At 45.8% G+C, this 17091-nt stretch overlaps 1 protein-coding gene across 3 annotated transcripts in view; it reads left to right on the top strand.

Annotated features, from left to right (window-relative positions):
- The window catches only part of PRKCB (protein kinase C beta), a 308802-nt gene that overhangs the window by 253575 nt on the left and 38136 nt on the right, over positions 1-17091 (top strand). For all 3 annotated transcript variants that reach the window (XM_067706359.1, XM_067706358.1, XM_067706360.1), the window contains exons 11-12: positions 12532-12623; positions 14366-14428. In XM_067706359.1, the coding sequence (XP_067562460.1) occupies positions 12532-12623; positions 14366-14428 (155 nt within the window). The remainder of the gene's footprint in view (positions 1-12531; positions 12624-14365; positions 14429-17091) is intronic.

The following is a 17091-nucleotide window of genomic DNA, read 5'->3' as shown; positions in this document are numbered from 1 at the left end:
ACGTTGCAGGTTGCATGGACCTTCTTGGAGGAGGGGTTGCCTGAGAACACAGCCCTCAGAGGACTCCCAGGGCAGGGGACACAGCCTGGGCAGGGACGAGTGAGGTCAGAACCAGGCTCCTAAGAAGAAGGGGGCATCTGTGCACTGTCTGCTATTGACTGTGGTTCTACCTCTATCTGTGAGAATAAGAGATGTCCCTTCAAGCAACTCCTTACCTTTCCCCTGTTCAGACTAAACCTTGGTCTCCATACCTAGGGGGGTACTTGTGGCGATCAGGCAACAATTTGGGGACCCATTCACCTCTCCAGGTTCTGCTATGACAGACCCCATTGCCTTGTATCCACATGTCTTGTCTCCTCTGCTTTAAGAGTATGACCTTCTCAGAAACGGGACCCAGCTTACTCAGCTCTATACCTCATCTGTGAGCCTTTCCCAGGTACCAGGCACTGTGGCGGGGCGGGGCAGGGGGCAGGGGAGAGATGAGGCAGAGCGTAAATGCAAAGAGATACAAAGTTAATTCTCGCTTTGGGAGCTTCTAAGGGCCAAAGGCCTAGTGTCTTGAAGATGCTTTAAGGGAGTTTTCAAGATTATTTTGACTCTCTCCAGTTCTCACCCTACATCCTGATTGTAGAGCCCAACCCCTGTGCAAGATGGGACACTATTGCAAGTTGCGTGTACCTTAAAGCTTGGGGCTTGCTCTCTTCTCCAACATCACCAAGTCCTGTGCTCTGCTAAGTTAGACTGAGTCCCTCCAGCCTAGGAAGACGCAGAACTGGGTTTGGGGTGGGTTTTCTCAGTGCAGACCATACGCCAGGCATAGAACTACCTGTTGTGAAAGGGGAAGAGCCAGAACCCAGCCCCGTCCCTGTTCTAAGTAGTCTCTTGACACATTTGGGGTCAAGATCCCAGCTGTGTCACTTTCTGGCCGAGTGGCCTTGGGAAAATTAGAAAACCTCTTGGTATCAGTCTCCTCATTTGTGAATGAGCTACGTCCAAGGTTGCTATGAGGAGGAAATGAGATTATACATGAGAAACACTTAACACAGTGCTTGGTACCTGGTAAACGCTCATAGATGCTGGTTCTTCACTTCACAAGCATTTAGCATTGGCCTTGGCCTGGACCAAGTACTGAGGTATAGTGCTGGGTAAGCTGGGTCCTGTTTCTGAGAAGGTCATGCTCTTAAAGCAAAGTAAACAGACATGGGGATAGTTACAAAACAATGCAGTGGGGGGCTGTGATAGCAGAAGTTGGAGAGGTTGTTGCCTCATCGCCACAGGGGCATCTATGTTTTGGGTGCAGGGATGATTTTCTGCTGGGGCCCATTCCCTGAATCCCAGACAATCTCCCTACCACAGGTCATCAAGGGAAGGAGCATTCTAGGCAAATGTGTACAGTATTCCCCTGTGTGGCTTTGGCCCACCAGCCTCTTGTTGGGGTCTGCTGGTGACGAGGGGCTACAAGAACATTGTTCACTCCACTGCAGGCAGGACTAAGCGCTGAAATCGTGTTTGCGAAAGTATAGAGCGGGCACCGCCATGCAGAATGGTCCTGGGTAGCTCAAAGGGGGATTTTGGGTGGTGCACGGATTTTAAATTACATTCTTTTCAGTTCACTTTATGTTCTTCTGAGTACCTCAAAGAGAATGTTTCTGTTTGGTGCTACCATGGCCATTAACATCTTTTTAACACTTGACTTTTTTTTTTTTTTTTTTTGCGGTACGCGGGCCTCTCACTGTTGTGGCCTCTCCCGTTGCGGAGCACAGGCTCTGGACGCGCAGGCTCAGTAGTTGTGGCTCACGGGCCCAGCTGCTCCGCGGCATGTGTGATCTTCCCGGACCGGGGCACGAACCCGCGTCCCCTGCATCAGCAGGCGGACTCTCAACCACTGCGCCACCAGGGAAGCCCAAACACTTGACTTTTTAACGAAGAGAGAGGACCAAGCTTCAGGTTCTGAGCTTTGGCAAAGAGCAGTTTCTAAGTCGCTGTTTTGCTTTTATTTTCTATATATTTTTACAGATTTCTTTCATTTATGGCAATATAAAGTCTTTTCATTTTTAAATTTTGAGATATTATAAGACAAATATAGAGAAACCACACACAATTGATGTTTTAATAATGAGTTATTACAGGTTAAGTTCCTCATACCACCATCCAGGTTGAGAAGGAACTTCAGCAGCCACTCTAGAAGCCTCTCTACGTCCCAATCTCAACCTCCCCGCAAATGGTAGCTTGACTTCCTTGCCTGTCTCTATAGTTTTATCACTTAAGTTTTAGCATCCCTTGATAAGACAGTTTACTCTTTCCCATTTGTAGAAATTTGATTTGTCTTTTAATAGGGTGATTTCCCTCTCCATTCCTTCCATCCCTTTCTTTTATCTGCTAAAGATCCTGGGCTGTTTGAGCCACAGCGTTTTCACAGTCTGGATTTTGCTGAGTGCATAGTCATGGGGCCCCTCCACATGTTTCCTCTGTCCTCTGTGTTTTCTGCAAATTGGTAGCTGGACCTAGAGGTTCGGTCAGACCCAGGTTTGACCCCTTTGGCAAGACCATAGATGGCTGTGTGTTTTTTCATCCAAAGTCACATAATGTCCGGTTGTCTCTGTTTTTGTAAAGTGTTGGCAACTAATGATGCTCTGTGCCTAGGTCCATGAATTCATTAAGGATTGTGAGATGGTGATATCCTAATTCTGTCATTCCTTTTTCTTTATTAGTTGGAATTCTTTTATAAAGAGAGACTTCCCTCATCTGTTGCTTGGTCCCCTGGTGATACAGTTCATATAGGAAAGGCAGGATAGATGCGTGACACTTTTTTTTGTTATTTGACAGTTTTCATGAACTGGCTCACTGTTACGCCCCAAAGGTGACAAAAGTTTGCTTTTAAAATAAAATTTTTGAGTAAAAGAATAGAGTCCTTGGGCTTCCCTGGTGGCGCAGTGGTTGAGAGTCCACCTGCCGATGCAGGGGACGCGAGTTTGTGCCCCGGTCCAGGAAGATCCCACGTGCCACGGAGCGGCTGGGCCCGTGAGCCATGGCCGCTGAGCCTGCGCGTCCGGAGCCTGTGCTCCGCAACGGGAGAGGCCAGAACAGTGAGAGGCCCGCGTACTGCAGAAAAAAAAAAAGAGAGAGAGAATAGAGTCCTTGTAAAGAAAAATATTCAGTGAGCAATAATTCAGATTACATGGGACTTGGCAAAGATCAGGAAGGGCATACATCTTACAAGTCCATATCCCTGGTGTTACCTTGGGGAGTTAAGGCCTAAAGGTATTCAAATAGTGACAGAAACGGGACTAGACTAGACTCTTAGACCTCTAGACTCTCTCATTCTCACATCTTTTCTTTTTTTCCGTTGGTGGTTCCCAAACTGACTCGTGGACATCACCACATAAAGGACAGTCTCAGTGGTAAACAGACTGAGTGGTAAACAAGGAGATCTTGTTCTCAAGGCCGGGCTGACTTGGAGCAGCAGTTTTCAATTTTAGCTGGATGTGTTGAGATTGGGGGAACTTGGTCATTTGTGACTAATATTCATTAAGTACAGTATCTTAATTTGTAATTTACTGTTTTAAACACGACAGAGTAGAGTGGATTTGAGGCTCTTCTTTTAACATTGAGCCTTGGATTTCATTATGCTTTCTGGAATTGGAGAGTAGGGTCTGGATGTGCATGGAAATTGTGCGGCACCCTGGGTCCCCTCCAGGAGTTGTCACCTGCCAGGAAATAGAGATTAAGAACCGAGAGAACATAAAACACAAGAATTGAGTGAATTCGAGTCTTGTATGGGGATGGAGGCCTCCTACTGAAGACCGACCCACGGTCTCACACTCCAGCAAGGCCAGGGACGGAACAGGTTGCTTTCTTGTTGGTGAGGATCAGATGAAATCGTGAACTCATGTTGAGGGGCTGTATTGTTTGGGGGGGAAATGTAACTTTAAATAGCAGAGTTACGCTTGGCTTGGGGAGATACACTCCCTGCCAGCTGAACTCGAGGCCCTTGGGGGGCTGAGCGGGGTTGGCTGAGGGGAGAGCAGAGACCCTCCCATCTCACGTCCACTCAGCAGCAGATGCTCATTGAGTGAAAGGCCACCACTGAAAATGTTTTTCATTTACTTTTTCTTTTGGCTAAGCACATATATTTTAATTTTACATAAATTTATTTCAAAGACCTAATAATGCCTACTGTACGTGAGGCATAAGCCACATCCGTGGCAGCCCTTGCATGGGTCCCGACATCGTCCCAATGTCACAGACGGGCACTGAGGCCATACAGCTAGTACGTTTCAGGGCCAGGACTTGAACCCAGGCAACCTGGCTCCGAGGGCCTTTACACTTAATCACTGCACTATGAGGTCTTTTGAGTGTACGTTACCCGATTTCCACTCTCCCTGACAGACGTGGGGGCAGAAACGCCAGCAGCCAACCTGTCTCCAGGCTCCAGCAGGGGCCCGGCCACATCCTTCACCTGGTGCTTCCTCCTTCAGCTTTCCCATCCCTGGAGTGGATCTGACTTTCTGTCTGTGCATCTGCCATCCTGTGGGCCTTTGAAAACTCTGTTTCGTTCCACCCTCACAAAACATCTTGGGTGGAAGGGATTATCTGACACCCGACTTGGCAGGTGAATGGATTGAGGAACTGGGATGTAGGGTAGTTTTCCCTGGACACAGCACAGGGTCACAGGCCCACTGAACCCAGAGCCCAAGCTTTTGCTAGCAAATTATGTTGAGTGGCTACCAAAGTGGCCTCAACAGGGATGATCAAAACCACAAAAAGCAGCAGCCTTAGTGTGTCAGCCTGTGTCAGGCACTGTGCTCAGGGCTCTACAGGTAACCTCTCATTTTATCCTGCTGACACTTCGACTGGGTGGGCCCTGTGACTACCCCCAGTGTATAGAGAAGGGCGCTGATATTCAGAGAAGTTCGGTAACTTGAGCAATGCCACACACAGTGAGGGGGGTGGCGCTGGCATTTGTTCTGTAAGACTCTAGAACCCCAAACCCCGAAGCCTTGCTATCCTGCCTCTGCCTTACTTCCAGATTCCTTTTTCTAGTTTAGAAATTATCTTCATTGTCATGATCACATTTAATTTTAACAAGAACACCACAAGCACGTATTACTGTCCCCACTTCTGCAAAGGAAACCAACCCTCAGAAATTTGAAATGCCTCAGGTTACACTGTCGGTAAGTGGCAGGTGTCCTCATGCCCCTTCAGGTGTTCTTTTCACTATGAAAGAGTCACCTACTTACCCCACAAGGATGTTGCAATGATTGGAAAGATTTCGTGGTGGGAGTGATTTTCAAATTTAGGGAGCCCTGCCTATAGGTGAAACAAACCATTGTTAACCTGGCTCAGGTGAGCAGGAAGGCCCATGAAGGTGGTCATCGTCTCACGCTCACCTTCTGGAGTTGCATATCCTCTGACCCCCAGACTGGTGCTCCAGAGGTGGAGGCGTCCTGGCTGGAATAGGCAGTATCCCTAAAGCCAGCATCCCTGAAAGTCAGATCATTACTGCCAGTCTACAGGGGGTACTAAGGCTTATTGATTCTGTCAACAAATATTTATTTGTTGACATAAATATGTCAGGACCCAGCTGCATCCCTGTGAGGGTACATCAGTGAACAAAAGAGATAAAGTCCCCTGTTCCTTTGGAATTTACATTCGAATGGAGGAGACAGATAATAAACAATAATAACAAAAAATAAAGGGGGGAGAGATGGATGGATGAAGACAGAGATGCTATTTTTGATTGGATGATCAAGGAAGGTCTTTCTGATAAGGATGACATTTGAGCAGAGACCAGAGCAAATGAGGGAGCGAGGCACGTGGATGTCTAGGGGCAAAGTGTTCTAGACAGCAGGGAGAGTGAGTGTAAACGCCTGAGGCAGTGACATGCTCGGCATATATGAGGAGCAGCAAGGAGGCCAGTGTAGCCTGAGTGGAGCGTCATTTTGTATTTTGTGACCCAGAATTCTTTTATGAATCATCTACCTTTAAAAAATGACAAATTTATTATAACATGCTGCAAATTTGATATGGTTTTTTTGCTAGAGACTTAGAATTTGGAAGATAAAAGATGCTTGATAAAACAGAAAAATCTTGAAGGTGGTCAGAATAGATAAAAAGGAAAAAGACACCCTACCAATATACAAAACAATTTTTGTCATTCTTAAAATGATACACATTTAATTTCTAAAAACTTGTTTAGAAAAGCAAAGTTACATCAGAAGTATTCTTAGACAACTGGATTTTAAAGACCCTTGAAAAGCATGCATGGCACAATGTTAACAGAAAATGTAAGATATTACATTCTATTTAAGAGATTATTCTAAATGTTTTAAAATTGAATCTGCACACGGAAAAGAATCAGAGACACAGATAAGATAAATCGAAACTTTGATTTGATTTAGGGAGGGGCCAGTGGATAATTGTCTTCATTTTGAATTTATATTATTTCAGGAGAGTCGATGATAAAACAAGTTAAAAGTGTTGAATGTGCCACAAGATGGCAAAAGTTAATACTCAAATACGCAGATACAAAAGCCATCAGAAGGGGCTTGAATTTTTAGAGAATTGCTCATTAGAGGAACTGATCTTCAGAGAATGGGGTTTAGGCCAGTTGTTCTAGAAGCACAAAGGGATAAACACCAGCTTCTCAGTCAGATAAATCTGGGTCTGTGATTACTGGCTGTGTGACCTCCAGGAAGTCACTTAACAGATCTGCATATTCGTTTCATCATCTTTAAAGTGACATAAGAAGTGAGGATTAAAAGAGGTGGTGTGGGCTTCCCTGGTGGCGCAGTGGTTGAGAGTCCGCCTGCCGATGCAGGGGACACAGGTTCGTGCCCCTGTCCGGGAAGATCCCACATGCCGTGGAGCGGCTGGGCCTGTGAGCCATGGCTGCTGAGCCTGCGTGTCCGGAGCCTGTGCTCTGCAACGGGAGAGGCTGCAACAGTGAGAGCCCCGCGTACCGCAAAATAATAATAATAAAAAATAAAAGAGGTGGTGTACAAAGTGCAGAACAAACAAAAAGGGAGGCTACCCGCATTATTTGAGCTGGGCTGGAGGGGCACCTGGCTGGAGGGGCACAAAAGGATTATGTTTCCTCCAGCCCTTTTGCAGTTTTTCCCGGGTACAATTGTCAGCCCAGCACATTCATGCAGTTTCCCAACCGCCAGTGGGCACAGGCAGTTAAGTCTCCTAAGCAAAACATCTATTTTAAATGTTTTCTTTTCAATTGAACATATGCACTTCTTTTTTCTTTTTTTTAAAAATAGAATTAGATTTTATGAGTCATTGAAGGACAGGAATTACTTCCTCCCCAAATTTGCTGTTGTAGCCCAGCAGGAACTCAGTTGCAACGCATGCTGGGAGGGGCGTCAACCCAGAATGCAAAAAGGGACAGGGAGGGGGATGAGGATGATTCCACTTGTAGAGGTGGCCCCTGACGACATGTTCATTGAGCACTGAGAGTGTCCAAGTGGTCCTGGTAACTCGGGGTCAACTCTGGGTTGGCAGCAGTATCCAAGGATATAGTTTAATGTAAGGGCGTTGCTGTAGGAAACTCTTGGCCGTAGTCTCAGTTGGCCATGGTTGAGTTGCAGGAAACAGAATACCTCTTCCAAACTAGCTGATGTTAAAAAAAAAAAAAAAAAAAGAATTATTGGAAGAAAAACAATCCAAAGACAAAGATGTACCTGAGCGTCATGAAGATCTAGAACTGTAACTTCAAAGCTTTCTAGACTGGATCTCTGTTTCTTTTTCCTTGCTTTCTTTGTTTTCCCCCACACACACCCCCCCCCACCCCCGCTCATGGTAACATGGCTTCCCTAGTCCCTCGCAGTTTGCCTATCCACCAAATTCCCCGAATTCCAATTCATACACAGGAAAGAGAATCTGATTGATTCAGCATAGGTCAGTTGTTTTATTCCTAGCCCAATCACCTAGTCATTGGCTACTAATTCAGCAGGAACCTTTAAGAAGGGGGTGTATCTACAGGGAAGGAATAATTGGCGCTCTTGTCAGGTGGGAGACGCCACCTTGAATCCAAGGAGGCCAGCTGGATTGGAGCAGGACATAGCCTGCTGCTAGCAATGCAAACATGGTATTCAATGCATCCAAGGAGAGGAAGCTGGAGAGAGCTTGATAGGTGTCTGGGCCTCAGGCAACTAAAGCCATCCAAGAATCTTGAGTGCAGGAAAGGACCCAGGAATGCAACCCAGGCATATAGAGCCGGGGTGGGGAGGAATAGACACAGCCTGGTTCTCTCTGCCCTCTGATGGTGGCTTTTGCATATTCATTCAATAATCAGAGGTCCATAGAATTCCAAGGAAGAAGAGAGATGGCCCTAGCCCTTGAGAACTTTGCTCTCTATGTGGAAGGGCAAAGCTTAGAAAGCAGAAAATACAGTTAGAGGAGCATCAAGTTGCTTGATTCTGATAGAGATTCTTAGGCTATAGAATACAGAGGAAAGAAGGTGTCCACACACTCACTTGAGTGAGCCTCTGTGAGTTTGCATGGACCCCATGCATTATCTGTTACATCTTTGCCCATATGGAAGAGAAGCTATTCCTGCCCCTTTAGGAAGGCAGGGGAAGTTTAAGTAACTGATGCAAGGTCTCAGAGTAAGTAAGCGGGATAACCAGCACTTGAACCCAGTACTAGCTCGTGCCACAGCTAAGGCTCTTAACTGCACAGCTTCTTGATAGAAACAGATGGATCTTTGCAGTAAGAGGAACAGTTTACAGACAGGATTGATTCACTGACCAGCTTGGAAAATCACTAAAGATCATTAAATAGATTAACGCTTATGCAACTCACCTTAGAGCAGGGTACGCGCTTAGAGTTGCCCACATTGTTGATTTTCTCTGTCCATGGTATCTTATTAAAAGTGGCAAGTGTCCTCCTGACAGTCACATGGGCATTGTGTCACATCCCACTTTCAGCTGTCTTGGAGGAACAGTGATTATCTCTTTAAATGCCCTGCCCTGTCCAAGGCCTCCCCTGGTGAATTCTGCACATGCAATCCAGCCAGCGTTTTAAATCAGACTATCCTCATATTCACACTCCAAATTTGAAAAATTCTATCCCACCATTTTGCACGCTACGGTGACAGACAGATATTTAATTTTATTTATTTACTGATTGAATATGAGCGGTCACGGAGAAAGGAAATTTAAAATTAACTGAAGTTGTTTCACGCTTCAGAGACAAGGGCAAGTGTGTAAATGAAAAGTAACTGCAATAACGATGATAATTTGGAAGAAACACTTTGAAAGTTGAGCAGACTGGCTAGTTTGAAGAGAAAGATGGTGAGCTCGCCTTTCGGAGCTTTTAATTGGAGTTGACAGTGGAACACCCACGTAGAAACGTCCTGTAGCCAGCTGGAGCTGACTGGAGCTCAGGAGAAAGGGAGAGGATAGAAATTGAAGTCAAGATTCATCAGCCTAGAGCGATGAGAGTTGATGTTTTGAGCTGTGACAAGTCCTCTTTGGAAAACAGAGCAAGTAGCAGGAACCAAGCTGGACTTGGGGTCCATATTCAATACATACTTTCCGATGTCCATGTAGGAGAGGCCAGCAAGTAGGTCCTGATCCAAACCCACTGCACATGACTATGAGAAAGATCTGTGAAGCCTTGGAATAATTTTATAGGAAGCGTGGGGAACAAAGTCGGATTTCAGGGCACTATGGGGGGAATAATTATGTCAGAATTGGAGGTAGTGGGTGAGCTGAAGTCCCTCTCATGAAATTTCTCTGAACACATCCTACTTTAGATGATGGCTTTAGTTAGTTGTATATTAACCATGATTCTGAATTCCTATGGAATTAACCAAGATTCTGAATTTTCTGACGGCAAGACCTGTACCTTATCATTTTTGCCCTTTTAACACCTAATACCATGAATTGCAAACATCAATGCTCAATAAAAGTTCTAAAATTCACTTCTCTGCTCAAGATGGGCTCTAGATTGCCATTGGCAGTGTTTTCCAAATTTTGATGTTCCTTGCGTTGGAGTGGGAGATGAAGTACATGGGCAAATTACATTTATTTAAAAAATAAGTCATTTAAGGGATTGATGTACCAAAGCCAGACTGGTGATAGCATGGAGTCAATAGACTCCAGAGAGGCATTTATTTTTTTACAGAGACAATGAATCTCCATTTATGACTTTGGTATGAAGTTTTAAAATTTTTAAATAACTGTGTTTAAGTAAAAAAAAAAATAAGGTAAGTTAATAAAAAACATTATAAAATAAGTAAATTTTAGCAGATGATTTAGAACAACGTGGTAAAGGTCTTAACGTAAGTGAGATGACTGGCGTTTGGGTGGATGGCCTTATGCAGGTCATCATAATCCGATCCCGTGTCTTGATCCCATCTCCTCTTTTGTAACTCCAGGCATTCTCCCTCTACAGGAATAATAGCCGTCAAAGCAGGGGCTTCAGTGCTAGTTATATTTTTAATAATATGCATTAAGATAAACACAAAACTCGAAAGGTAAAAACATAGCCCACCTAAAATGATCTCCCACCCCATTTTGGGAGACATTGCCATTTGGAAGTTTATCTGGTCTCCCCACTTGCCTGGGGGAATCCTTAACATCGGGCACCACAGATCGTTCACAGTAGCATCTCTGGCAGTAGAAGAGCCTGGCGAAGAGTGGGCATCATTAAGTGTTTGCTCGGAAAATGAAAGGACAACAAGATGCCAACCATAATGTTTAATAGCTGAAGAACTGGTGTGCCAACGCCACACTCAGTACAGTTCGAAGATGACAGATGTCAGGGTTGCCCCGAATACAGTGAGTGGTAGAAACAGACCACAGAACGTGGCATTACCCACCGTGGAGCTCTCTCCCTGATGTGGGGATTCTGACTAATGAGTCTGGGGGGGCAAGTTGAGTTCTTCCAAGCAGAAAGCAAGCAACTGAAATCTCTCCCTCACTTTCTTCTCTCTCTGTGGCCGATGCCATCTGCTAGTTTTAAAAATAATTTTTAAAAGCAAGTGTTTTGGTTCTCTTCAATGTGCAGCAAAGACAGATGCTATTTTTAGGCTTGTTTTCTATCAGAAAACCCCCAAAGAACCAGGGGCAGGGTGTGGGCAGTTCTGGCTGACTGTCTCCGCTCTGCCACTAACTTGTAAGCGACCTTTTTGCAAACCTCATATGGCTTGGAGTGGAGGGTTCTGCCTCTCATTAGAGATGTTGAGAGGGTGAAGTAGAGTCGGGCTGAGAAAGTCCTTCGACATTTCAAAAATGATTGATTAACCTGTACCCGTCCCTTGTGGTCTGCCAGCTTTTTTTGACGTCCCTTCTCTTCTCCCCTGGACTGGAAGCTCCCAGAAGGGAGGACACACCCACACATCCATACAATGTCTGGGTCAGAACCTTACACGGGAAGCTGCATAATACGAGGTTACAAGTGTAGACTCTGAAACCAACCTGCCCGGGGTTCAAATCCTGCCATGGGGAAAAGGTAATGTTTGTCATGTTGGGTTGTTCAGAGATAAATGAGACACAATATGTAAAGCGCTCAGCTTAGTCACATCGTGCTTGCAAGGTGGTAGCTTCGTTTCGTTGTTTTTATTCTAATTATTATACACTCAATACACATTTGATAAATGCACACATGACTGTTATATGTAAGATAAAGTTCTGTGCACTGTAAGGAACACTTTTTTTAGTGGTGGATTAAACCTTTGTTGTATGGCCGCCATCATTGTTAGAACACTTTACATATGTCATCTTGGTACTTAACTCTATGGGCAGGTGGGTCGTGTCCACTTTACAGATGGAGAGAAAGCTGGAGATCTGAGAGGTTAAGTAACAGCTGTTGCACAGCTAGTAAGTAGTGGAAAGAGACTTCAAATCCTATATTGATTTCATAGGGACCCTTTGCCCTACACATCACTTCTCTGCTACCCTCCTCCTGGTCTTACAGCCCCGTACAATAGCTTGGTGACTTTTGACAGCAAACCCCCTTTTACACAGTGACCCAGCCACCTTAATATATAAGTAAAACAGAAACACATATTTCACAGTGCGACCAGTCCCGGAAGCCACACACTGTCATTTTTACAGTATCCTGTTGGTTACACAAGTCAGTCCAATTCTCAGAGGGAAGGGACTACACCAGGATGTGAACACTGGGCAGTGGAAATCACAGGGGACATGGTGGAGGCTGGCTCCCACAGCTTACCTGTTACCTGTATGTGATTCACTTAATAGTCTCCACTGTTTATTAAAATAAGATTTACTAAACAATGATAGCCACTAAGTCACAAGATTAACGTGCTAATTATATCTTCCAGTACCGACAAGTATAAAGTTAGCATTATTAATTTAAAAAAAAAATACACATACTGCCTGTGGTCACTTGCATACTTCCAGTGGCACAAATACTCCGCTTGGGGAAACAGTGCACCCAACCTGTCATAGAGTCCTGGTGGTTTTGATCATAAATCCCAGCTATTACCTGCTCTCCATTTGGACCCCAAGAAACTGTAAGAGGCTGACTTTGCTCTTTGCTGTCTTCTCCCAGGACCGCCTGTACTTTGTGATGGAGTATGTGAATGGTGGCGACCTCATGTACCACATCCAACAAGTGGGCCGGTTCAAGGAACCTCACGCTGTGTAAGTGAGAACTGGTGCTGTGCTTTTCCCTTGGGATAAATGGGTGGGTTGTTAGTTCTTTTGGGTTCCTAGTCGAATAGGGATTTTAAACATCTTGAGCTTTTTCTTTAAACATCTTGGGCTTCTGAGAAATACATGGCCGGGGCAAAGGGTGTTCTGCTGAGATGGGATACTTCTTTCTCTCTTGACACCAGCTAAGAACAAGAAGCTTGAAAGCCACAGCTATTTCTTTATCTCTAAGTTTCTTGGGGCCGCGCTGCGTGGCATGTGGGATCTTAGTTCCCTGACGAGGGATCGAACCCACGCCCCTTGAATTGGAAGCGCGGAGTCTTAACCACTGGACTTCCAGGGAAGTCCCTATCTCTACGTTTTGCCCCTGGCTCATGAAGAAAGCCCTGTAGCTTCCTCGGGGAATGTCCTTGTAGGTTTTGTGTATCCCTTTGCTGATGTTTATTGAGAGCTTACTATGTGCCAGGCCCAGAGAGTTTTTAGAGACTTGATCAAGGTCACAGAGCTAGTGTGAGGCAGATCCAGAATTCTGACCCAGATCTTCTTTGCTCACGTTCTCTGTCCGACACCACTCTCCCTCTGAGATGCCCTCGTTCCGGGGAGATGAAGGCGCAAGCTGCGTAGAGACTACGCTCTGTGGCTCTTGGGGTGGAGAGACTGACTCTGCGTCTTTGGAAATCTGTTTCCCCTGCTGAGCTCATGCTGTCCCCTTCAGTCCACAAGGCAGCTGGTCTCTTCTCTTTAGAACACAAATGTCATCCTGTTTCTCCCGGCTGTTGGAGAACAGGAGCACAGCAAGTCATAGGATCAGCAGAGCTAACCTCTCCTAGGGAGTTTGCCGGGCTCTTATCGTCCCGCTAGAAAGCTCTGGAGGCTCATCTAGGGCACCATCCCATCATCTCAGAGGCCTGCTGACTCCTGTTCAGCTCAGCCTTGCCCCCCTCCTCCCACCTGCCCAGGTCATGAGCACTAATTCTGATAGGGTTTGCATTCTCTTGCTTCCAGGTCGTGCCATTTGTGTGTCTTGGCACAGTCCTAATGGGTTGGCTCTTCTTGTAGTTCTGACATCTAATTGACCACTGACCTTCGCTCCATTATCACACAAGACACATTATCAGGACATTTTACAGAGCTCCCCAAAGGCCTGCCTAACCTTTGTAACGGGGCTTTCTGGTTCTCTCAAAAATCTGTTTCCTTCCGGGCCTTCACGAAGAGCTTATGCTCTAGCCAGGTGCTGTTTCCAATACTGACTGAGCCATTCATTAGCTGTACAACTTGGTCAAGTTATTTCATGTCACTAAGCCTCAGTTTCCTCATTTGAGGAACAGGGAAGTAGTAGTGTCACCTACCTTATAGGATTGTTATTTAGATTTAATCAGATGATAACCTGAAATGATGCAAGGTTGATGGTACGCCTTCAGCAGATGTTAGCCGTTATCATGCTGGAGTCTGAAATGATCATTCTCCAGCCAGTTCATCACATCCCGTGGCCTCCTCCCCACGAAGCAGGTGCTGAACCTCTGCCCACCGCATGTTGTCCTTAGCCTCATAGCTCTGTAAACCCTGTTGATCCGTCCAAACTCTCGTACTTCGTTTTATGAGACGTATGTTTGACCGTCCATGGTGGAACATTAATGCCCTATGCCCAGTTCAATATTGTATTGAGTTCTGAGAGTTGCCAAGCCTATGGTGTCCTTGAATTTCTCCATTGCTTTTTTTTTTTTTAATTTCAGATTTTATGCTGCGGAAATTGCCATTGGTCTGTTCTTCCTACAGAGCAAGGGCATCATTTACCGGTAAGTGAACCCTGCTGTACTTCCCGTCTCCTTGGTTCCTAAGCTCCTCCCTTCCCTGCCTCTTTCTTCAACTGCTTTTAAAATTAGAATCCACGGTGGGGGAGGAATCCTCCAGTGCTAACTTGGGCATGTGCTCTGCCAGGCAGCACTGCCCACTGCCCTGGCAACGTTCGGGCAGCTCTATACGATGACAGATCTTCCTCCAGTGATGGTTCAGAGCCTCGAATGTGAGACCATTTGCTCAGAGGAGGGGGCTCACCCCTGGGGACCCAGCCCTTCTTTCTGTCACCCGTGAATCCCACATTTGGGGAGCAAGCGAAGAATCGTGGCTGGCAGAATGTGCTGGATCATATTATTAGGAAACAAATTTCTTTCTTTCTTTCTTTCCTTTTTTCTCCTTTTTTTTTTTTGCTATGTAACTATAATTTGGAAATGGATCTCTGAGTAGCTTGCCCTGAAAGACAGGATTAAGCTCAGGACTTGGCATTTGCCCGTTTTTGCAGGAGCAAGTGTATGATCATAGCCGGATGAGTCAGCCCATTTTATATCTCATGCAAGGAGCCTGGGGCTGCTGTTTGTCAGTGAGTCCAGGGTGTACAGTTCTCCTTACACTACACGGATGCAAATGGCATTACAGTGCAGGCTTGCGTTGGTTTGTCATGCAAGGGAGGCTGGCGCGTGGCACGGGGCTTCCAAAGAGCACTTGGCATGGGCGAGGGTCTATTTAAAAGATCCTGAAGAGTCATCAGAGTCCGTTTCGTTCATTCATTCATTCGACAAACATTTATTGAAAGCCTGCCATGCGCTGGCCTCTCGTCTAGATGGTGGGGATACAGCGTGAAGAAAACAGACAAAGCCCCACCTTTGTAGAACTCATATTCCAGTGGTGGAAGAGAGAGACGTAAATCACACAAATACAGTCTGTCGAGTAGTGAGAAGTACTATGGAGGAAAGTCAAGCAGGGGAGGGGTCTGGTGTGGGCTGGGTGGTGGTGGGTTGCCTGTCATTCTGTACAGAGCATGAGATTAGGGTCTGAAGAGTTAGGGAAGACCCTCGGAGGCCTGGTCTTACTTAAGCAATTGAAGGATATGGGACTAAAAGGCATAAAGAGATCAGCCTTGGTGATCTCAAGGCAGAAACTGGAAGTGAGGCTGTGGGCCCTGGTGGGATGGAAGGATGGAAGGTGAGGGCCTTGCCAGAAGCCTGCAGAGTCCTGGGGCTTTTTTTCACTCCATGAAGTAGCACATCCGGAACGCATAGAGTCCCCCCTCTGCCTGTGTGCTCCTGAATGGAGGAATGAAGGTCAGGAAGCCAAGTGGCATTACGTGGCACAGTGTGATCTCAGTGAAGAAATAGAAACAGAGAGAGTAACCATAATGATTTAAACTGTAAATTGTGTGGTCATTCAGCCCACGCTTGTCCTCAATGAATATGTGTCACCACGTATGCGTGAGATGGGACCTGTGAAGCCTCTAATTCCCCGTTTCTCCTTTGACTGTCATGGCGGGAGCATCTTGTGCTGAATGAAATTCTGGTGTTGAAAGGTACACATTATCTTCCATACGACATGACCCCAAATTCAAGCCCGTGACTTCCGCTGGTGCTTACCCAAAAAACCGGGGATCATGGGTAATTGTTCACTCTACATGGCTTTCACCTTACGTGCTGACATTTGAACCTAACTCCTATACGAGATGGACCTCCACCAGAATAGAATCAAGGCACTCAAGCGTTGCCGAGAAGATTAAACAGAGGACTGTAAGTTTATTGGAAGAAACTCCAGTCCCAGTGGAGGAAACAGGAGATGAAATGATTAGAGTCCTTGCCAACAGGGTTGGGATTGAAGGCAAGGTTTCCAGTCTAGCAGGGAGCTGGATTGGGAGCTGGGGTCCATTTGGTCCAAGTCATAAAATGCAAAGATTAGCATTCTAGGTGCTAGACCGTGCCTAAATGCAAAGCTTTTTCTGCTAACGACACATTCTCTCTTTCTTCCTCCATTATTTATACATTTAGGGCATATTGATCACTTTTTTAAGCCACTCAACATCTGAACCCCTTTCATTTGTGAGTAGGAATGGAGTCCATATCCTCCTCTAAAGATTTAACGTGCCAGATACTTTCACAGCCTCCCTGTAGGAAGAGCAGACGCACAACTCAGGCTCTGATGCCCATCACACTCACTGAAGACCTTGAATCAGAAGTTAGTGACCAAGAAAACAGAGGCTGTAGAATCGAGAGGGGCCATAGTCCATCAGCTGCGTCTGGTTTCCAGAGGCATGAGGGGAAGCGGTTCTTAGCAGCAGCATCCAGAGCCCAGTGCTAGGGCTTCATGGAACAAGGGATGATGTCTGTGCCCAGTGGTGACATCAGTGGCATCTTCGCTGGGGCATCTCTGTGCTGCAATTAGGCATTGTTCCTGGCTGTGTAGCCTGCAAATCTGATTCTTCCGCCTTTTTGGAGATTCTCTGAGCTCTCCAATTCCCTTTTAAAAAATTCCTTTTTTGGCTGAAATAGTCAGAGTTGGTTTTTGTTGCTCACAATCAGGAACTTCAGTGGAGACAGTGTTTGCAATTGATAATCAAGTGAAAACTGTAAAAAAAATTTACATGACTGAAGATGTATGGTTTTCTAACTTCATAGAGATTGGTTTCATGTTGGTAAAG

Source organism: Pseudorca crassidens, chromosome 15 (assembly GCF_039906515.1).
Source record: "Pseudorca crassidens isolate mPseCra1 chromosome 15, mPseCra1.hap1, whole genome shotgun sequence".
In the NCBI taxonomy this organism is placed as follows: Eukaryota; Metazoa; Chordata; class Mammalia; order Artiodactyla; family Delphinidae; genus Pseudorca; species Pseudorca crassidens.
Note: the sequence above shows the minus strand (reverse complement) of the source record. Positions and strands in the feature narration are given on the sequence as shown.